Below are 24,165 nucleotides of genomic sequence, written 5' to 3' on the forward strand. Positions count from 1 at the left end.
TCCAGGCTAACGCACAAAGAGTTTAGAAAGCGATACTCATGTCCCCACAGCAAGAAAAAGCTCAATGTACTGACAGTCAACAGCTCTTCTTAGATCCATCAGAAAGTTGAAGTCAGAGGGCAAACTGCTGCCCCCGTATTGGAGAGAGTGACAGGAGACAGACAAAGTCACAGAGCAGAAGCCTGGGAGGAGCGGCCTGCCGCTGAAGCCAGCACCCGTAGAACACTTCAGACTGTGGACAAGCTTGAGAGTTCAAAACTCCAGGGGCCCACCCTCCTGCTCTTATGGGGAGGTTCCATGCTTTTGTGAGTTTTACAACTCACAACTCTGGGATCCCACTGGTTCTCAAAGAGAAGACTAGAGAAAAACCCCTCTTGTGCTTCCAGCAGGAGGAGGGGGAAAGTAACCATTCTGAAATTCTTCCAGATCTTTCTGTTCTCACTAACAAGGCCTGCCCTCAAGGGAAACCATTCACTAGGGTTTTGCCAAGGCTTAACAGACTTAGGGGAAGGAAAATACCCAACCCAGGCTTACTTACTGAGACCTAATCATAGGACTACAGAATGCCTCCTCTGCCCCCATAGCTCACCACCACCTCAGTAGTGTTCCCGTAGAATAGCAGAGGATTACAGCTGAAAGGACTGCAAGCCCAGACCCTACTTAAGGAGTCTCTAGGAATACCCAAGACAGCAAGGGAAAGAAAACAAGGACACCAAGGGAATTTCAGCCTCTAATACCACAGCTGCATAAAACAGTAAACACAGCCTAACTCCTAGCCAGGAAGACCTAAGACATCACATTAAAGGACTATCTGCTTCAGTTCATTTTATCGAGTGTCGGGGTTGTCTCTCTGGATAAGGCTGTCTTTTTTTTTTCTAGCCATCTGGGATGCTCAGTTGCATCTCCTGTAACTCTCAGCTTGCTGACCTCTGCTTGGTTCCTCTTCCTACACCAGAGGCTGGAAACTCTTCCAAGGCATTGTGCTGGGACAACTAGGAGCTTCTCCTCCTTTGTTCTAATTTCTCAGCAACTCTTGTCCTTCATTGCCTGACTTCCAGGGCTTTGAAAACCATTACTTCTGATATACTGCCTGAGTTTTCATTTATTTTTTGTTTTTGTTTTTGTTTTGTTTTATTTTAGGCAGTCGGGTAAATCTGGTTCCTGTTGCTCCATCTTGGGCATAAGGGGAGGTCTTTTTAATCTTTATATTTGGAATGAATTCTTTAAAAGTGTGCTAAGGGCACCGGGTGGCTCAATCGATTGTCGGACTCTTTGTTTTGGCTCAAGTCATGATCTCATGGGTCATAGGATTGAGCCCCGCACTGGGCTCCACATTCAGCTCAGAGTCTGCTGGAGGATTCTCTCCCTGTGTCCATCCTCCTACTCGTGCTCTCTCTCTCTCTCTCTCTAAAATAAATAGATCTTTTTAAAAAACAGTGCCAGAGATTGTCCATCTTAAACAGGTGGTACTACACAAAACCTTGTCACCATATGCAGAAAGTACCTTCTTCAGAACTAAGTAACAAACAGAGGACATTCCATCCCTACACAAATGGCTCCACACTATTATTTGAATTGACCTGCTTTCCAGTTTTGTGTTCTCTCTGATTGTCTCTGTATTTCATTTATTTTTTTTAATAAGATTTTATTTATTTATTTGACAGAGAGAGATCACAGTAGACAGAGAGGCAGGCAGAGAGAGAGAGAGAGAGGGAAGCAGGCTCCCTGCGGAGCAGAGAGCCCGATGCGGGACTCGATCCCAGGACCCTGAGATCATGACCTGAGCCGAAGGCAGCGGCTTAACCACTGAGCCACCCAGGCACCCTCTCTGTATTTCATTTAAACATATATATATTTTAGGGCTTACAAATACCTGCCACTGTACTAGGCTATGGGTAGCAAGACGAGTATAATCTGGTCACCTCAAAACATTTAGAAACACAGATTCACAAAACAAACTTTTTAAAAGATTTTATTTATTTGGGGCGCCTGGGTGGCTCAGTCGGTTAAGCATCTGCTTTTGGCTCAGGTCATGATCTCAGGGTCTTGGGATCGAGCCCCACATCCGGCCTCTCTGCTCAGCAGGGAGCCTGCTTCCTCCTCTCTCTCTGCCTACCTCTCTGCCTACTTGTGATCTCTCTCTCTCGGTCAAATAAATAAATAAAATATTTTTAAAAATTTTGTTTGTCAGAGAGAGAGACAACACAATCAGAGGGATCGGCAGGTAGAGGGGGAAGCAGGCTCCCCGCTGAGCAGGGAGACTGATACGGGACTCGATCCCAAGACCCTGGGATCATGACCTAAGCCAAAGGCAGACACTTAATGGTCTAAGCCACCAAGATGCCCCCACAAAACAAAATTGATATGCTATATAAGAACTATGTTTAAAGCATTATGGGGATTGTAAGGAGCAATCACTTGATACACTTGCTAGACAGAGGTGGGGGGTAACAAATAAGCATTTGGAGAAGGTATTAAAAACTGGTGACCCCTTGGGGTACCTGGGTGGCTCAGTGGGTTAGAGCCTCTGCCTTTGGCTCAGGTCATGATCTCAGGGTCCTGGGATCGAGCCCCACATCGGCTTCTCTGCTCAGCAGAGAGCCTGCTTCCTCCCTTCTCTCTCCCTGCCTCTCTGCCTACTTGTGATCTCTCTCTGCCAAAATAAATAAATAAATAAATAAATAAAATCTTAAAAAAAAAAAAAATGGTGACCCTTGAGGCAAACCTCTATTAGCCAATAGAAGTTCCCTTGGTAGGAAACAAGAAGCTCTCCACAGAGAGAACAACCTCTTGGCAGAAGCAAACACTTGGCAGGTGTTCTTCACCTTCAGCATGCTAAATCAAAGCAGCTCTTTTTCTGTTTTCTTTTCTTTTTTACTTTTATTCAAGTAATCTCTACACCCAACATGAGGCTCGAACTCATGCCTCAATATCAAGAGTGGCTGGGGCGCCTGGATGGTTCAGTCGTTAAGCATTTGCCTTTGGCTCCCGTCATGATCCCGGGTCCTGGGATGGAGCCCTGCATCAGGCTCCCTGCTCAGCGGGGAGGCTGCTTCTCCCTATATTCCTCCCTCTGCTCCTGCTCTGTTTTCCACTTTCTCTCTCTAAAATAAATAAATAAAATCTTAAAAAAAAACAACCATACTTTTAGACCACATTTTACATGTAATCTACATATTTAAGGAATATAAACTTCAATAGGAGTTATGGAATTTACACACCACTATAAATGACACAGCAATAGAACCTGGGGAGTCTGGCTGGCTCAGTCAGTAGAGTATGTGACTCTCGATCTGAGGGTTTGAGTCTGAGCCTGATGTTGGGTGTAGAGATTACTTAAAAATAAAAAAAGGAATAGAACTTAATCCTATTAATACATATTCAGAAGGATGGATCAAATTCTAAAGGTTTCCAGATATAGGATACAAAATTCTAGAAAAATCTCCAACAGTTAACTCTGGCCTGCTCTGGGTCATCCTCCTTCTCCGCTTGACAACTATATGAACCAGGGTGATTAACTTCATCGTTTCAGATTTCTGTTTCCTTATCTGTAAAACAGATAATATAGGACCCTAACTCATAATGTTTTTATAAGGATTAAGTGGATCAATGTGTGAAAAGTGTTTTGCTAAGTACATTATAAGGACTCAACAAAATGTCACCTACTTTTTTCACAACCTGAGTTGCCACTGTCTTCACATGAGCTTCCCAAATTCATTTTTTAGCAAGGAGAATTTTACTTCAGAGGCAAGTAAAATTTTTCTCTCCTTTTTTTTTCCCTAAGATTTTATTTATTTATTTGACAGAGAGACACACAGCGAGAGAGGGAACACAAGCAGGGGGAGTGAAAAAGGGAAAAGCAGGCTTCCACGGAGCAGGGGGCCTGATGTGGGGCTCGATCCCAGGACCCTGGGATCATGACCTGAGTCGAGGCAGGCGCTTAACCGACTAAGCCACCCAGTGCCCCTTTCACCTCTTTCTTTTATTGCCCTAGAAGATCAGTTCCCAAACCTGGCAAGGCATAAGCTATTCAGATGGAGTCCCGCCTGTCCTACCCCTGGAGGCTCTGATTCACTAAGTCTTGGGAAAAGCTAATGAAGCCACAGTTGTAAAAACTCCTCAGGTCCTTGTGAGGCACAGTCACCTTTGGGAATCACTATGTTAGAGCACAACTTCTAAATTCATTGTGTTCTTTCTGCTCTAACCAGCTTGTCTGAACATGAGCTGAAGAAACGTACTCTGTGCAAACACTAAACATAGCAACTCGTTGGTTGGCACCTGGTATCTTTTCTGGGTCTCAGTTTCCTCATAACCAAAAGGAATTAGATGGATGAGATGATCTTTCGTGGTTCCGTAAGCCACTTCTTAGAGCATCGTATAAAGAAACCAGGCTCCAGTAATGGCTGCGTAAAACAAGACATGATAAGAAAACAACAAAAAAACAAAAAAAGGCGGCGGGGAGGAGAGAAGGAGAAGAAATAGGAAGGGTATTAAGTGAGGATGAAAACCCACAAGATAGAAGGGGGTTAGGAAATGACCACAGTGGCTACTTTCCAAAAGGATGAACAGCTTTGTCCAGGGGAAAAGAAGAAAATGGTAGAAGAGAAGAACTGCAAGCAGCCTGTGGAAGTAAAGGTGCCCTGCATGGATCCAGAGGAAATTTACGCTCAAAAGAGAAGGAAACAAAATGAGTAATGAGAGAATGTGAAGGATGGTGAGGGGAAGAAGCCCAACAGGAGAACATAAAGGACCGGAAGCAACATATGACAGGAATCTGAAAGATGAAAGACCTCACAGGACACCTGGGTGGCTCAACTGGTTGAGCGTGGGACTCTGGGTTTTGATTTGATTTGATCTCATGGGTCCTGGGATAGAACCCTGTGTCAGCCTCCACATTTGGGGGGGTCTGCTTGAAGATTCTCTTCCCCTGCCCTTCCCCCTATGCACATGTGTATGTGCCCTCTCGCTATAAAATAAAATAAAATAAAATAAAATAGAATAAAAGTTGTTTGGTTATTTTTTAAAGATGGAAGAGCTCTCCCCCCAAAAGAATCAGACCAAATATATAAGATTACAACAGTGTTACATTTATATAAAGCTGTGCTATAAATAGATTTTAAAACCTGCAAGTTCATGGACGGAAGATGTGCTGCAAAAAGATGAACAAGTTGGATGGAAAGGAAGACAATTTAAAAGTTTTGAGAGGGGCACCTGGGTGGCTTGGTGGGTTAAAGCCTCTGCCTTAGGCTCAGGTCGTGATCCCAGGGTCCTGGAATCGAGCCCCGCATTGGGCTCTCTGGCTCTCTGCTCCTCGGGGAGCCTGCTTCCTCCTCTCTCTGCCTGCCTCTCTGTCTACTTGTGATCTGTCAGATAAATATTTAAAATAATAATAAAAATTAAAGTTTTGAGAAATTTTTTGTTTTGTTTTTCTTTTGTTGTTGCTCTTGTTTTTATTTTTTATTTAATTTATTAACATATAATGTATTATTAGCCCTAGGGGTACAGGTCTGTGAATGGTCAGGCTTACACAATTCTCAGCACTCACCATAGCACATACCCTCCCCAATGTCCATAACCCAGCCACCCTCTCCCTCCCTCCCTCCCCCTAGCAACCCTCAGTTTGTTTTGTGAGATTAAGAATCTCTTATGGTTTGTCTCCCTCCCGATCCCATCTTGTTTCATTTTTTTTCCTTCCCTACCCCCCAAACCCCCCACATTGCCTCTCAAATTCCTCATATCAGGGAGATCATATGATAATTGTCTTTCTCTGATTGACTTATTTCACTCAGCATAATACCCTCTAGTTCCAATCACATCATTGCAAATGGCAAGATTTCATTTCTTTTGATGGCTGCATAGTATTCCATTGTTGTCTTTAAAGTAGGTTCCATGCCCAGCATGGAGCCCAGCATGAGGGCAGGGCCTGAGCTCATGACCCCAGGATCAAGACCTGGGCTGAGATCAAGAGTCAGACACTCAACTGACTGAGCCACCAGGCGCCCCTGGCAAAGATTTCTTAAATAAGACATGAAAAGCACAAACTATAAAAGAAAAAATAATAAATTGCATGTAATCAAAGTTAAAAACTTTTGCTCTTCAAAAGATTATTAAGAAAATGAAAAACTATGCCACACATTGGAGGATATTTGCCAAACAGAACCAACAAAATCTTGTAGCTACAATATATGAAGAATTCTTACAATTTATTTTTTTTTTAAGATTTTATTTACTTATTTTATTTACAGAGAAAGAGAGCGAGCACAAGCAGGGGGAGCGACAGGCAGAGGGAACAGCAGGCTCCCCGCTGAGCAGGGAGCCCCACAGGGGACAGCTGAAGACAGACGCCAACTGACTCAGCCACCCAGGCACCCCAGAATCCTTAGTTTAATAAGAAGATAATCTATTTTTTTTTACTTTTCAAAAGATACAGATACTTCCCCAAAGAAGAGATATTGATGTCAAATGAGTACATGAAAAGATATTCAACATTATTAGTTATTAGGAAAATGCAAATTAAGACCTCAAAGTTATACTACTATACAATCTACTAGAACACGTAACACTAAAAACATTAGCAAAATTTACATGTCAGCAAGGATGTGGAGCAACTAGACTTCTCATACACTGCTGGTGAGACTAAAAGAGGGTATGGGCACTTTGGAAAACAGTCTAACAGTTCCTTTAAAAATGTAACATATAGGAGCGTCTGGGTAGCTCAGTTGGTTAAGCAACTGCCTTCAGCTCAGGTCGGGATCACAGAGTCCCAGATCGAGTCCTGCATTGGGCTCCCTGCTCAGCGGGGAGTCTGCTTCTCCTGATGACCTCTCCCCTCTCATGCTCTCTCTATCTATCTCTCAAAAAAAGAAAAAAAAGGTAACATCTATCTACCATATGACCTGCTATTCTGCTCCTAAGTTATTACCTAAGGGAAATGAAAGCCTCTGTCCATACAAAGACTTGTACACAAATATTCATAGCAGCTTTATTATAATACCCCAAACTGGAAACAATCCAAATGCCCACTGAATTAGTCACTGTTCTCCAAAGAAATAAAACCAATAGGAGATACAGACATAATATAATTTATTATTAATATTTTATGTATTAATATTCAATGTATTAATTTAATAATACTTATTTTAATATACGTGAGATTTATTATAGGAATTGACTCATATACTTATGGCAGCTGAGAAGTCCTACCATCTGCCATCTGCTAACTGGGGAATCAGGAAACCCGGTGATCTGATTCAGTCCATGTCCAAAAGGCCTGAATCCTAGGGGAGCTGATGAATGTTCCAATCTGAGTTTGAAGAACCAAGAGGAGCTCCAAGGGCAAGAGTGTATGTCTACTCAAGCAGAGGACAAATTCACCCTTCCTCTGCCTTCTCTGAACAGAGGCTTCTGTTCATGTCCTCAGCACATTGGATTGATCCCCAAAGGATTGGATTGATCCCCAACTGGATGAGGGTGATCTTTTTACTCAGTCCACCAATTCAAATGCTATTCTGGAAACATCTTCACAGACACACCAAAAAGTAATGTTTTTTTTTTTTTTTACCAGCTCTCTAGGCATCTCTTAGCCCAACCTGAGACATAAAACTATCACACCCATCAAGTAAATGAATAAACAAATTATATTATATCCATACAGTGGAATATCACTCAACAGTAAAACGGAACCAACTATTGATACTCAAAACTGCATGAATGAATCTCAATTTTGTTGAATGAAAGAAGCTGGGCCAAAAAAAAGGTAAACTCTGTATTACTTCATTTATATAAAATTTTAGAAAAGGCAAACTAATACAGAGTGACAGAAAGCATCCCAGTGGTTTCCTGAGTGAGGAGAAAAGGCTGCATTACAAAGAAGCAATAGGAACTCTGGGAGGTAATATATATGTTTATTATTTCAATGCAGCTATGGTTTCATGCATGACTACACACTACCAAAACTCACCAGTTATACACTTCATAAATGTACATTTCATTGTGCCTTAATTATATTTCAATCAAACTGTTACATGTTCGCTGAATTAGTGAGTCTCACATACTAGGAACTCTACAGACATTCAGGTATACTGACAAGTGATACAAGAACATCTGTTACATATCCAAATCACATTCCTTAGAGACAGAATGGGTGAGTTTCTTAGTTTTTTCTTTTGTTTCCATAGAAGCAGAGCCTGAGACAAGGGCTTGGATTTTGTAGTTCATTTGGGAGACGCTCCTGGGAAGAAGTAAAGGAGTGGAGAAAGTGAACTAAGGAGAAAAGCGGACCAGGGTTGCCTGCAGATTGATAGGGGAAAGGGCAGTAATCAGATGGCTAAGGGGCTCAAGAAAGATTCTGGGGGTTGGATGGATACCTTCATCAACTCGACTGTGGTGATGATTTCATGGTGTATACATATGTCAAATCTTATCAAATTTATACTTTAAATATATGATCTTGTTATGTATCAGTTATATTTTAATAAAGCTGTTTTTTAAAATATTCATCATGTTTTCCAGTGTAAAATAGACTTGTGTAAATATTTTGTCCAACTTGTTCTGTCCTCTGGTAAAACAAATCTGTTGGATTCAGCTTCCAGCTCAAAGAATTAATACCAGATCTGTCCTTCTGCTGAAGGATAAATATACTTTGTGTAGAGAACTACACAAAGAATATTAAATGACTACTGATTGTACATTATGCATTAGTTTGCTAGGGCTGCCTTCATAAGATACCAGATTGGATGGCTAAAATACCACAAATTAATCTTCTCATAATTCTGGAGGCCAGAAGTCACCAAGGTGTCAGGAGGTTTGATTTCTTCAGAGGTCTACTTTTTTGGCTTGCCAGTAGCATTGTTTTACTGTGTTCTCACATGGCCTTTGCATATGACCTTTGTATCTCTTCCCCTTCTTATAAGGCCACCAGTCTTACTGGTTTAGAGCCCAAACTTATGACCTAATTACCTGTTTAAAGGCCCTGTCTCCAAATACAGTCACATTCTGATGTGTACTGGAAGATAAGAGACTTCAATATATGAATTTGGGAGGGATAGAAGTCAGTGCAAAACAAACTGGAAAACAGACTATGCAGTACTGTGATCCACGAGAAAAGAGTAATAAATGAGGTAAGTGCTTGTCACAGCCATCTGCCTGGAGGCATTATTCAATTCGCTGCATAGGAAGGAGGCCCCAAGCAGAGTTGATGGTCTTGCTGCATTGAGAAGAGATGGGTGTTTGATGAGGCGGAAGCAGCTGGAATCTGTGGAACAGACTACTAGAATGGAGGGAGCTATACAAAGAAAGAAATCTGTGTAAGGCTTTTTAAAAAAAAGTATTTTATTCATTTATTTGAGAAAGACACAACGAGAGAGGGGAACACAAGCAGGGGGAGTCGGGGAGAGAGAAGCTGGCCTTCCAACCAAGCAGGGAGCCCGACGTTCAATCCCAGGACCCTGGGATCATGACCTGAGCCAAAGGCTTAACTACTGAGCCACCCAGGCGCCCCTGTATAAAGCTTCTTTTGCATTCTTGGCAGAACACTAAACTATGCACATATAGAATGAGACTCCATCAGGTCAAAGAACAACTATTTAAAATTGAACAGCCAAGGCACTATAAGACGAACCTAGAGCTTCCACAGACCTGGGAAATAATGGCATTCTGTCGATCCAAAACAGAAGAACCTTGTTACACACCTGGGGCATCCGGCAAACACTAGAATTAGCTCTTGGGAAAAGGCCATATATACATATGTCATTTTCCCTAATTTTCAGATTTGTTTAAAATATATTTGAGTATTTAGGCAAAAATAATATTTTTCTAGGGGTTATAACACAAGTAGAAATAAAGTATGACAATAACACAAAGGATGGGGAAAATTTATCTTAAGGTTCTAACTTCTCTGTGAAGAGGCATATATTTGATGGTTAAGGAGTGGTAAGTTAAAGGCGCATACTGAAGCTCTAGGGCAACCACTAAGACACACTGAGAGGAATAACTTAAGTCAATAGAAGGAATAAAATGGAATACTAAAAATATTCAGTGTAGCCGAAGGATAGCAGGAAAAGAACGAAAAGGAAACAACAGAACAAATAGAAAACACATAATAAGATAGGAGACTTAAGTCTAACCATATTGGTAATTATATTAAATATATGGTCTAAAGTAGACTCCAATTGAAAAAGATTATCAAATTGGTTGAAAAAGCAAGCTTCAATATACTGTCTGAAGAAATGAACTTTGGGGACACCTGGGTGGCTCAGTCAGTTAAGCGTCTGGCTTCAACTCAGGTCATGATCTCAGGGTCCTGGGATTAAGCCCCTCGTTGGGCTCCCTGCTCAGTGTGGAGCCTGCTTCTCCCTCTGCCTGTTACTTCCCCCCTGCTTGTGCCCTCTCACTCTGTCAAGTGAATAAATAAAATCTTTTAAAAAAAGAGAGATAACTCAAATCTTACAGAGGATGGCAATCTTACAGAGGACGGCAAGACTCCAAGAAAGAGGACTAACCAAAGCAGCTCAGGAGCTTGCCAAAATTCCGTATGTGCTAAAAATGAAACTCAATGGGTCCGAATAAAAATATGAAATTTTTTATAAAGTAAGCTCTAGTGGTGCCGTGGTGGCTCAATCAGTTAGGTGTCTGCCTTTGGCTCAGGTCATGAACTCAGGGACCTGGGATCAAGCCCCACTCAGGCTCTCTGCTCAGTGGGAGCCTGCTTCTTCCTCTCCCTGCTGCTCTGCATGCTTGTACTCTCCATCAAGTAAAGTCTTCCCCAAAAAGTTAAAAAATAAAGTAAGCTCTACGCCCAACAGAGGGCTTGAACTCAAAACCCCAAGATCAAGTCGCATGCTCGACTGAGCCAGGCAGACACCCCAAGACAGGTTCTTTTTACTCACAGCACAGCAAACAGCAGGGTAACACCAGATGCCTTCCCTACTCCTCCCCCTGGTTTCAGAGAAATAGAAAATCCTCCTGCCAACGGTGATCCAGCTACTTGCACTCTAGACTCTCTTTCCTCTGCCTCCAAAACTTTCAGAGAAATAGAAAATCCTCCTGCCAACGGTGATCCAGCTACTTGCACTCTAGACTCTCTTTCCTCTGCCTCCAAAACTCCAAACTTTTGTTTTACAGAGTAACTTCTTGCCTATCTTTAGTCTCTTTCATGAGATTTTTTTGTTTTTTTTTTTTTAAAGATTTTATTTGAGGACTCTGGGATCATAACCTGAGCCACCCAGGCAGCCCTCTTTCATAACTATCATCTAACAGAGAGACACAGTGAGAGAGGGAACACACACAGGTGAGTGGGAGAGAAGAGAAGCAGGCTTCCCAGCTGAGCAGGGAGCCCGATGCCAGGCTCGATCCCAAGACCCTAGGAACATGACCCAAGCTGAAGGCAGACACTTAAGAACTGAGCCACCTAGGTACCCCTCTTTCATAAACTCTTAGTTCCAGAGTCCTAGTGTTCTCAGAGGTGAATCCTCAGATTCTTCATCTTGTATATGCTCCCTGGACAATCTTACTTGGGTGCATGACTTCAACTGTTACCTATAGGCTGATGAGCCCCAAATACATATTGCAAGCGCACTAGTCTTCCCTGAGTTTCCTGTGAACATACAGGGTTTGGATTCTGGTATACCATGAAACACCCCTTTCAGAATGGAGTCCCTTGCTCCCCCAACTTTCCTATAGGCTCCTAACTCTATCCCTTTCTGGGAACAGTCCTCAGTTGAGGGGTCTCTTCTGAGTTTATGCCCACCCTTCCCCACATTCCACTAGAGTCAATATCCAGCGGGACAAAAAGGCTCAGCCCCTTACAATCACTTTGGGACAACTCTGAAGGGCCATTTCATGGATTGGCTGAGACCTGTTCTATGTCAACTTCAACTTTCCCATCTAAGCTTGTTTCCTTTTTACCCCTTACATGTTATTGCTGAGTGCACTGCTTGTTAAGTCTCCCATCTAAAACAATACCCTCAGAGGATCTGGCTGGTTGTCAGTTGAGCAGGAGACCCTAATCTTGGGGTCATGAGTTAAAGCCCTGTGCTGGGCATAGAGCTGAGAAAAGTAAAAAAATACCCCCCAACTGCCTAGTTACATAGATCATTCCATTTCCATGCTTCAGCGTTATGCCTAGGACTAGAGAATGGTTGTGACAATAGATTAAACTTACGTAACCTACATAAAGGCTCTGACACATTAAGTGGTACATATATTTTGTTTCTCCCCCTTTACACCTACGTAGACCTCCCCACTAGAACATCCTTTCATCTCTGTTATCTCCATTTTAAGTATGTATCTGGCACAAAAGAGACAAAATGTCTTGCAGATAAATGTCCTTTTGGCTAAATCAAGTGTATTGCTGATAAATGAAAAAAAATGAATAGTCTATGAATATCAAGACTCTAGTGGTCTCAAAACATCTGCACTTTGCCCACATCAGGCTCTCTGCCTACTTGAGATCAAATAAAATGTTTAAAAGAAAATACTTAAGAAAACAAAAACCCAAAACTGTACCTGCAAATTCTCACACTCCTTCCATTGAGGGATGGGGGGAGGGGGGGGGAGATTTCCCCTCCCCATTAATCTCATTGGGACTGTGACTGTTTCTACCAAGTGTAGAAGTGACAAACCTAGGTCAGAGAGGTCACGTCATGCAGCTTCCATCAGGGTTTCTTGGGATGCTTACTCTGAGGGAAGGCAGCTGCCACCTAAGTTTGACTACCCTGGTATCTCACATCACAGAGATTATGACCCGAGCTGAAGGCAGACCCTTAACCAACTGAGCCACCACGGAGCTCCAACTGCTAAGTCTTTAAATCCATGAACATGGGATTTTTTTCCCCAAATGAACCTTTCATTTCTTCCCAGTCTTTTTCATGCTCAACCTCTTGGTAGTTTTTCCGTGCTAGGCTTCCTCTTGCACAGATTTTCAAAGCAAATCCCATGGGAACAGTGACTGCTTTGGCTTTCAACTCTCTTCCTTTGTGCTTTTTCAAGTAACACTGAGCAAGATGTTCTAAATTCTGAGTTTCCTCTATTTAATTACAGCAAGCTAACAAATTTTGCACTCTAGGTAACGTGGCCCACAGAGACAAATCAACAGAATTACCTTTTAAACATGTGCCTCATACCTTTTCCTGAATAAATGATTAAGCTGGTGCCAAACCACCCTTTGACTAAACTTGTCAAGTTTCAACGAAATAACTAGAGTGAAGGGAGAAAAGCAGATTTTACTTCCAAATTTCTTTATTGAGCTGATTTCACAGTCGATTCCAACAATCCTTCCCTTCCGCTTCTATTCAAAGAATCTACTCCTATTTCACACTGCTTATGAAATTCCAATTCATTTTAACATCAAGAAATTGCTACTCAGGGTAACCCAAACATGATTATTTGGCAAGATGGAATACTAATTCAGTCTGTGCTTCTTTGTGAAGTAATGTCAATACTCTTTAACCGTCCTCTGACAATTCTTTGGGGAAATACAAAAGCAGGATACAAAATAGTATTATGACTGAAGCCCAATCAAGGAGGGGCATGTAGTTATAATTGCTGTATTTTATTACATGCGGATTTTAGGAATAAAACCTATAAAGATTCAAGGCAATTATAAAATATTGATGGCTTAATCAGTTAAGTTAGGACAAGAGCAAGGAAGGGCCATCAGGCTGATCAGTAATTAATGTTGAAGCAGCTCGGCCAGAAAGCCCAAGTCCTGAATCACTACGTTCCATGCCCATGTCACCTAAAAACAAGGTGATGACATATAAAGAAAATATTACAAACAAAAAGTCCTACTTAAACACAAAATCCAAAACAAATAAAAGCACAATCTGATTTAAAAATATCTTTATTAACAATTAGGCTGCTCATTCCTCTTTGCCCTGTTCTTCATTGGTTTTCTGGACAGAGTTCACCTGATCCTGCCAATTAAAAGAAACAATTACTCCAAAAGATGTTAAGAATCAGAGTTGTCAACACTCACCGTTTAGCACTAACCAAGTAAACCTTTTAATATCAAAGTAATACTAATCAAGAAATGGGGTATTAACAGTATTTAATGATCATTAAGTATTGTTAATCTTAAGTATTAACAGTACTTACAGATCATTAAGTACTATATAGTTAAGGATTAAGATGCAGATTATTTTACCACCAGCCTTTGTCACCAGCTAGTTGATTCACCTTTAATTCCATTTATTAGAACTTTAGTTGCAACCATTGAGAAGGGAGATCTCTTAAGACACTCCACTACCTGGCACCTCCCCTAGGTTTAAAATCCAGTCAATTAACTTAACACTATTTCTACCTTACTCTTAAATGATTATGACAGCCCTTTAACTGAGCTATAATCTAACTATATCCATTTGTATTAGATGATGAGACAACAGGCTACTGTCTACCTACTATTTTTTTTATAAACTCTTGGCACGCAGCCCTGTCCCTTTGTTTACATACAGTCTATGACTGCTTTCCCAGCTACAACAGAACTGAGTTGCCCTTTAAAACTGCCAACCCTTCTAGGACATCATCAACTCTAGATGACCCCATCTTATAAGTATTTGATTAAAAAATAGACAATTTCCAATTCTCCAAACCTTCTCTTTTGCACAGTTCTATGTATATGGAGGCAAACAAACTCCTACAGAAAACTAAAGTCCCTTTTCTTTTTTTTAGAGAGATTTTATTTATTTGACAGAGACAGAGAGAGTAGGAACACAAGTAGTAGTGGGAGAAAGAGAAGTAGGCCTCCCACTGAGCAGGGAGCCCGACATGGGGCTTGATCCCAGGACCCTGAGATCTTGACCTGAGCTGAAGGCAGATGCTTCACGACTAAGCCACCCAGGCGCACCCCCCCTTTAAAAGATTTTATTTACTTGACAGAAACACAGCAGAAGAGGGAAATGAAGCAGGGGGAGTGGGAGACGGAGAAACAAGCTTCCCACTGAGCAGGAGCCCAAGATGGGGCTCAATATGGGGCTTAATCCCAGGACTCTAGAATCATGACCCGAGGCAGAGGCAGCCGCTAACGACTGAGCCACCCAGGCGTCCCTACAGTCCCTGTTTTTCTGAGGTTTGAGGCAAACCAACAATGCCTACAGCCTCAAGAGGGCTATTAAAAGGACTGTAAATATTTTTAGTAGTATAAAAACAACATTACTCCCTACAGTTATAACACAGAGTAAATTAAAATTAAATATTCACACACAAGTAATTATGTCTGTAACACCCAAGAGTTCTTCTGAAGGGAGTTTACAAAATAAGAAACATTCAACTTACCTAGATAGTTCCTCAGTCTTACAGGCTGTGGCTTTCCTTCTTGGTTCACATTGTGTGATGTCGTCTTGAGACTAATAGCTTATCCACCTATCATTAAAAATATCATCTTATTAAAATAACATGTATAGCATACTACATTTTCATTAACTATAGTGTGTACATCTTTTTCTCAAGATCACCAAGAGGCACATTTTTGGGCCCACCCAATCAGTGGTTTTTTCTTTTGTTTTGCTTTGTTATTGCTTAGAAAAGACCTGGTCTGCACTACAGTTAGTCTTCTAAATTTCCTCACACACACTCCGTATTTTCCTCCTATCCAAGACTGGACTATTCTCTAAGTAAAAGAGAATTTCTTTCTTTTGACAGACAGAGATCACAAGTAGGCAGAGAGGCAGGCAGAGACGGGGGTGGGGTGGCGGTGGAGGTGGAGGTTGGGGGTGGAGCAGGCTCCCTGCTGAGCAGAGAGCCCGAAGTGGGGCTCGATCCCAGGACTCTGGGATCATGACCTGAGCCGAAGGCAGAGGCTTTAACCCACTGAGCCACCCAAACACCCCAATAAAAGAGAATCTTAAGGGAGATTCTGAATGGGTCAAGAGTGGAATTTAGAGTTCTAAAAATATGGCATTTTCCCACTAATTCAAGCTGGTTTCCCTTTACACAATCTTTTATCTCTATTATTTTTGGATTTATTTATTTATCTGACACAGAGAATGCACAAGCAGGGGGAGCAGCAGGCAGGAGAGAGAGAAGCAGGCTCCCCACTGAGGAAGGAGCCTAATGTGGGGCTCAATCCCAGGACCTGAAATCATGACCCAAGCCAAAGGCAGACATTTAACCAACCAAACCACCCAGGTGCCCCAATCCCGTACCTTTTCTTAAAACTGAAACATAAAACACACAAGTCTATTAGGTTTAGGTATACAACACAGCTTCACCCATGTACCTTCTGTCAACTTGTCTACCGTCTTGACACTTTTATAAATAAAATAGTCCCCACTTTCTCAAGCTCACACACCCAATTTTTTTAAAAATTTACTTGAGAGACAGCGTAAGTGCATAAGAGAACATAAGCAGGGCGAGGCAGAGAGAGAGGGAGAAGCAGGCAGAGAGAGCCTGATGCAGGTCTTGAACTCAGGACCCCAGGATCATGACCTGAACCGTGGGCAGATACTTGACTGAGCCACCCAGATGCCCCCTGCATGTTGTTTTCAAAAACCAAAACACAGGGACCCCTGGGTGGCTTAGTGGGTTAAAGCCTCTGTCTTCGGCTCAGGTCATGATCCCAGGGTCCTGGGATCGATCCCCACATCCGGCTCTCCGCTCCGCGGGGAGCCTGCTTCCCTTCCTCTCTCTCTGCCTACTTGTGATCTAAGAAATAAATAAAATCTTAAAAAAAAAAAAAAACAAAAACACATGGGTATTATCTCAGAAGTAAACATCTTAAAAAATCAAACACATTTGGGGCGCCTGGGTAAGCGGCTGCCTTTGCTCAGGTCATGATCCCAGGGTCCTGGGATCAAGCCCCACACTGGGATCCCTACTCAGCAGGGAGTAGGGAGCTCCCACCACCCCCAACCCCACTTGTGTTTCCTCTCTTGCTGCGTGTCAAATAAATAAGATCTTAAAAACCAAAAACAAAACCCCAAACATGTCTCACCCCACATAGCTAAATCACATTGTTTAACCTTTGTTAACATATCACACTCAAAAGTCTTCTACAGGTTAGGACTTCTAAGGAAACTTACTTGAAGTGAGTGAGTACTCCAGTATCAGCCAACCTCAATCATTCTTACCTAAAGAATAATAAGAGAAAGTTAATATAAAAGACAAGGGTATAAAGGTTTGAAAATGCTAGTTAACTTTAAAATTTAGAGAGTAAAATTCCAGAGACAAAGATTAGGGGCAAGTTACAGCATTAAAAAAAAAAAAAAAAGAAAAAAAAAAAGAAAAGAAAAAAGGAAAAAAAAAAAAAAAAAAAAACCAAAAAAAGAAAACAGGAAGAAACTTGATGGGGGGAAAAAATCTAAAATTATTTTTATGTAAAGTAATAAAGTAGACAGCTCAATTCAAAGAATAAAAACTGTATCTTATTTAAAATACAAAAGCCTATCTGCTATTTTCACCAGTCTGAGCACAATCAAGTTTGACTGCAACCCAAAATATACTATCCCTTATGTGAAGGTATGTGACAACGTTTACCTTACCAAATGAGTTTTAACATCAGCTCTCTTTTCATATGAAAGCACGTACCCTGCTCCCCATTCAAGTATGTCTTCCGGTCTCAGGTGGACTGACCACCTGCAGCAGGAGTCCTCCAAGAGTGCCCTCCCCCATCCACAGTACACAACAATGCAGTTGTTATCCTGCAATCCTCTGTATTTGCCTCGTTCTTTCCCTCCAAGTCCTCACTGAGTTTTCAGTTAGGGCAGGGAAGCTAGGCCTTATTTGGGACAGCAAGGAACCTGAGTTTTTCTGAGGGAGAAAACATTCACCTTCACTATATATGCCTGGCAGGGCCACGGTGCACAAAAACCAGAAAGATCAGCCTTAATTCAAGTTCCAGGTTTTTCTTCCTCCCTGATTATCAGTTACTGCCAAGGGGATTAAAAAAAAAAGCTCCCTGTTGCACATGTACCATCCATAAGGGATACTATATCGTTTGCATTCTCCCCCATTCTCCAGATTATCCTATCCTGCATCCAGCCCCCTTCTCACCCTCCAAATAAAATCTTTTCAGCACTGGTGTTCAAAAGCAACATTTTTATGGTTGATGGTTTACCAACTGTGAGATTTCCACAGTTGAGTCTTAAAAATTGCCAATCATTATCTAGCAGCAATGACAGATGATTAGGAACAGTCAAATCCTCAGAATTCTTTCCCTAATAGGCAGCCATTTGAGAACTGCACTAGCTGACAGAACACTGAAACATTATCAGCTAAAGCCAAAACCAAATAAAGGCCCAGAACAAACATCCTGGCTCTCTCAAACCTGTCCAAAATCATTAAGGGAAAGGCAGTAAATGCAGGACTGTGGATCATGTCACTGCAGCTGACAATGATTAACAATAGGAGACATGCAACCCCCATTTAGGTTAAAAGTCCAAACTAGTCACACGCATCTCTTCTCTAGGGGAAAAAAATGAGACTATTATGCATTCTTTGTAGGTTTTGCAACCTGTGTGAAGAGCACCCATTCCATTTCTTTCATCTTTCAGAAAGCACCGGTATCTGTTCCAAGGGCCTAACAGTACGAAAATGCATTCTGGCATCACACCTCTGAACTTTAAACCATTCTCATTAAAAAGAATAATTTGGGTTTGTAACAAGAAAAGACTATGAAATACAATGCAAGCACCTCGGTATAGTGTTGTTACTGCAACCCATTTATTCCCAGCTTTTTGAGTGAGTGAGACCCTCTACACTAAGATTCACAAATTATAGCTACATACAAATCGAAACTAGTAAGAATGGACTTAAGTCACAGGTTTCTCATTTCAAAGTGCAAAAACCTATTCATCTTGAAATAAGCAGAAATGAAGCAAAATTAACCGCCCTCCCCAGTAATGTTCCTCAAGTCCATAGATTATAACAAGTACGTTCTCTCAAAATTGTTACTGGCTATTAGGAAATAAACCTGAGCTTTTATTTCTAAGCACTCGAATCACTAAATTACGGCAGCAAGTGTTGGCCACCGATTTAATGAATTATGCCACAGGAAAACCCCATCAGGGTTGTATGTCAATTTAGTGACACTCTCGTCACTAATACTGAGCATTATGTTTGCACTGCATTGTACTATCAATATAGAACTAAACTAGTCACCATTTGCTTTTTTAACAGGAGAGTCAAGTTATTTGCTTGAACAGACTACATATTAAGTACCAATTTGTCCCCACCTTGTGAATTGCTTGCCAAAGAACAAGCCATTTTTCTTGATAGAGTGGAAGAAAATTCTCAGTCATGAAGAGTTTTCACCGGCATTTATGCAAAGTAAACCGAACTTTCCAGTTACAGAGCAGAAAGCATTATACATGATAGCGGTTTCTCATGCATGCTATCTAAAAACCAGCTCAGAGACCAAAGTTAAGTTGAATTGAGGTCTGGAACAACAGTTGATGCAAAGCTTACAAAGCTTAAGTCCTAAGCAACAAAAGAAGGTGCTTTTGAAGACTTTTCTTTTTCTTGGGTGAACATTTTGGATTATATAACATCACATCCCTAAAGCTAATAAGGGAACCAAATTTGAAAAGCTACTCTGAACATGTGCAGTTATCCTACAGAATACGACGAAGGCTTAGGATTGGGAAATGATTCCCAACATGTATTCAACTGCAGGCAAATCAACATGCCACACCACTTTCCCCCAGGTTTAGAGCAGAGACATTTTTAGATAAGTCACATAACTTGAACTATACACATTAGATTCCCACCTAAGCCCACATTAGTAACAAAGGTATTCATTCCCATGAAGCCCATTAAAAAAAAAAAAAATTTAAATCACATTACAAAAAAAAACCTGTACTTTGTCTTAATTCACTCAACCTACAGAAATTACCGAGATTGCATTCTGAAATTGATATTGCTGACCTATGAGGTCAGTTTGCTACAACAGAGACTCAGTATCACAGGCTATACAGTCGTGTCAATATGCTTAAAAGCACTCTACTTCCCAAGTATGGTTTGATTCCCTCTCCCCCACACCACTGATATGCTCCAGGTTCTCTTCAGTTACAATGCAACTAAAGGAAACCACGCAACTGAATCAGACATACCAAAGAATCAAGTTTGCACTTTTTATCTGAGAACTGCAACAGCACTGAATTCTGCCTGACAAATTACAGCTCTAAGCCCAAACCCACGCAGTTTTGATAGAAACTAGCTTTACCATACAAGTGTTAGGTGCTGCACTGCAATTTCATTGTCAGAAGTGTGATGTCAGAATGCCCACGGAATAAAAGTACATAGCAAGTCACCAAGTTAGATTATATTGCTTGTTACCTACCTGTATGCAGTCGGCAATGAGAATCTTGGAGCAAGCAGGAATACTACATCCGGGTCCTAATGTCCATTGCCATTTGCGGTACTACGTTCCTCACAGTTACGCACTGCAGAAATGCTGGCTAAACGCAGTTATGTAGCAGGCCACTACTTTAATAGTGCATAATTGCAGTCCAAGAACACCAGAAAACATTCCGCCACAACAGAGTGGCGCCCAAGAAAAGCCAAGTATCTAAATTTTTGTCTGCCATAATATGCCACTTATAAAAAATTGCACAGGCGTACCGTTACAATTTCCCAAATTATTATCTGTTTATATTAGTGGTATAATACATCTATAAAGAGTGGTGGGGTTTATAGTACTTCTACTTAGGAGTTTAATTAGTGTTCTAAGTCAAGAGGATTAGGGTTTCACTGAATGTGAGCCATTGGGTTAATCTTAGAAGGTACCTACTAAATACATTGGGGTCTCTTAGAGAATGCAATTTCTTAAGATTAGGAGTAATTAGCTTAAAACAATCAGTGTTCCTCTTAACACAAAATTATGAGAGAAAGTAGAGGAGAGGAAATGGGGGCAGGTGGTTACTTTAAATGAGAAAAATGACTAAAATACTTCAAAGGTACTACACTCCCTTTCCCACCCCACATTTCATTATCAGCTTTTAGGAAATTCCTTTTTAAGATGATTTCAATTCACATTAGTCTAAAAACTATCATATGCATTCCAAGACTTATTGAAAGTCTATTTGAGTAGCTTACAACCCTTGGTACACTGCTGTTTCAGTGATTAAAGGCAAAACTTAGTTGGAACTAAGCAACATTATTTGCTAAACAACGTTTAGCAATTCTACAGCCCACAGTAAGGCTATCAAAGCCACAACTTTCAGGAGATTATCCATTTAAGCATCCTTCACCACTCTTCAAAGGTACAGTACTACAAAAGCTTATTTTAGGGGTCTGTGCCAGCATCCCTTATAAAGAAAGGCATGTAATCTGAAAAATAAACTGAAACATTAATTTTATAGGCAGATTTTCCCACTTCCCCACCAGCCCCCGCCCACACACATTCAAGTTCACCCTCTATGGGTGTCCCATGAACACCCCTTATGTTATCATTAGTGGAGTCCCTACCATACAATTCAATCAGATAGATTGTAATGGATTCCTTTCAAATCCACACCCTTGTTTCCATACAGATAACCTCATACATATCACCAATTGATGACTTAGGACAAAACTTCCTTATTGATAGAATAGTGGTAGAACTACTACCCATTTCCAAAGGTCTTGGTGAAGAAATGATGATTTTCTAAGGAGACTCTCTTCCTTAATTAGCACACCATGTACCTGTCAGTCACACAAGCAGAACTGGGTGACACGCCTATAATTATATTCCCCTAGTGTTTTACTTTTAGTATTATCCAGTCTCCTATGCACAAAGTGCTCAACTGTTTCAACAATAGGTTTCCCTTTGTACTCAGGCACAATACTAAACTTCAGCATTTTAACCAAGATTTGATTTAGAATTTTACTTTTGCCAATTAGCACCAAGAACAGAGGTGAAAAAGAGGAAGACACATTCCATAGTGAGAGCTCTGTAATGTACAAATTTGAATGGAAACGTAACTAAGAACAAGCCAAACCGTTCGTTACTTTACCTACTTTTAGGAAACTCTTCCTCTGCTAACATATATGCACTGGGAAAACAGGTTCCCGTTGTACTAACAGACAACAGTAACGATCTACTTTAATAAAAGTCAAAATGTCTTTCCTAATGGAAGGAGATTCAATGAAGTTGACAATCAACTGACAACACCATCGAAACACTCCAAAACTTTATGGTGGGAAGAAGGGCTATTTGTACTGTGTAGCATAAGCAACTCTCTCCAGAATTAGTGCTACATCGAAAGTAAACTATGGAAAAACATGTTAACAAATATTTTACAGTAAGAATTATTATCTGCAACCCTATTTGTCATTAACAGTCACCACTAGTTCTTAGACAAGAGAACAAGTAGATTGTTACAGTCCTACAGATTTTGCCCACCAGCAGTAGCACAAGGAGATGTAAAAAGTTACAGAGTACAAATGCATACATAGCTAAAGCTACTTTATGGTTACTACGCTTCTTACTTTCCAGTTGCATTTTTCAGACTAAACCCCATCTTCATAAATCACTTGAAGTAATACATGAAAAGGCTTCATGTTTAACAATCTTTAATTCAAATGTGAAAGTTCAATACAAGCCATATGTAGGGCTTGGGACTTGTTCTTTTAAAAACAAGAATGGAGAAATGCAACAGAATGATCTTTCCACTTTTTCTTCAGAAACTTTCAAGGAAAGGATAGATCATAGGGCCATAAAGATCCATTTAGTCATACCCACTTTCTCTCCCTACCAATAGTCTTTCACCCATTCCATCATCTTAATACACATTCCCGAAGGAAGATTTACAGTTCAGCTTGCTTACATAACCATTTAAAAATACTTAGCACCAGCTTGCTTCCTATAATGCCAAACAAATCAAATCATGAAACTACTTCAATATGCATTTCTTCTTTTTAAAACAAGGGGGTACTTGTTTGTAGAAAGCAATACTTAGCCTACAGATACATTTCCCAGAAACGGCAGGTGCCATTTGAAGGCCTAGACACGCTCATGCTTTCAAAGTGGAATACCTAGCCTAATGTGCATAGAAGCATGAATGGCAAAGTTGAAGATCAATATTATAACTATTTTTTCTATTTATTTGAAGCACAGTAAAAAAAAAATTGGTACACTTTGGAAATTCAGTGGCACAAGGTACACTGCCATAACTTGAGGGACATTATACAGTTAAAAAAAAAAGTAAATAAAAAGAAAAAAAAATTCCCGTTTGAAACACTGCATTACATAATTTTACCTGCCCAAACAGACCATTTACAAATATTAGGTCAATAAACTGCTAACATCCATAAAAAGGTAGCTTTCTTACTAAAATGCAAGAATTTAAAAGATTGGTATCTAAACAAGAAAAGACAAAAACAAACTGGAATGAAAACCTAGGTATCACATCTAAAATCGGGGCTTTTTGTTTGGGCCTTCATACTCTTCTCTCCCTCTACCATATCCTGCTGGAGTTCCAGGCCCCATTCCTCTAGGACCCTGTCCACCCACAGGTCCCGCACCTCCCTGCCCAAAGCGCTCAGTACGCTATTGGAACAGTAAATTAACAGTTCATTATATGTAGTTGATGTCCATGTGTGTTAAGTAAATATTTTAGAAGGTTCCGTAGTCAACGTTCGTCGAAACAATCACCAATGAGTCGATCCACAGGTACCGGGAACATAGAAAGGAAAAAAGGGTAATTTGAAAATTAGTTTACGATAATACATGCCTTGTGGTATGTTCCCACTTGAGCCATTCTCATACACCTGTTTCAAAGAATAGGTCTTCCCTGTAGTGCTAAAAAATTTAAGCATTAGTGCAGATGTGAAAACCCATTCCAAAATGAGTTTTAAGAAATTTCACATCAGATTAACCCACTGGAAAAGCTTGCAAACTTCTCACTTTCAAGGTCTGAACAGGAAATTTATTTTCCAAGTAAGCCTAACAAGCCCAACCAGACAGATTCAATGCACTCAATGAAGTGACAAAGACCTACTCACCAGTTAGTGGCATGAGCTGCGTAAGAAACCTTGTGCTTTTCAAGATCTTAAGACACATCTGCTAACTTGCAGAAATCTTAAAAGGTTCAAAGTTTTAATAAAATGCTACCAGACTACAAAAAGAAAAAGCATAAAAGACTAACAGATTTAGTCACTTAACCGGCACAGTAACTTCATTAAAAAGTATTGCCATATTCTCACAGGTATACCACCTTCAGAACCATCACTACATAACCAGAGACAATTATG

At 40.7% G+C, this 24,165-nt stretch overlaps 1 protein-coding gene across 6 annotated transcripts in view; it reads right to left on the minus strand.

Annotated features, from left to right (window-relative positions):
• The window catches only part of SFPQ (splicing factor proline and glutamine rich), a 75,953-nt gene that overhangs the window by 45,065 nt on the left and 6,723 nt on the right, over positions 1–24,165 (minus strand). For 2 of the 6 annotated variants that reach the window (XM_059135880.1, XM_059135877.1), the window contains exons 10-11: positions 17,016–17,063; positions 15,271–15,357 (exon numbers count right to left, since the gene is read on the minus strand). In XM_059135880.1, the coding sequence (XP_058991863.1) occupies positions 17,040–17,063 (24 nt within the window). In that variant the 3' untranslated portion in view covers positions 15,271–15,357; positions 17,016–17,039. Of the gene's footprint in view, positions 1–6,957; positions 9,284–13,822; positions 13,914–15,270; positions 15,358–17,015; positions 23,462–24,165 lie in introns of those variants that run through there. The other 4 variants (XM_059135875.1, XM_059135878.1, XM_059135874.1 and 1 more) reach the window with 4 other exon arrangements.

The sequence above is a fragment of the Mustela lutreola genome, chromosome 10 (genome assembly GCF_030435805.1).
Source record: "Mustela lutreola isolate mMusLut2 chromosome 10, mMusLut2.pri, whole genome shotgun sequence".
Classification (NCBI taxonomy): Eukaryota; Metazoa; Chordata; class Mammalia; order Carnivora; family Mustelidae; genus Mustela; species Mustela lutreola.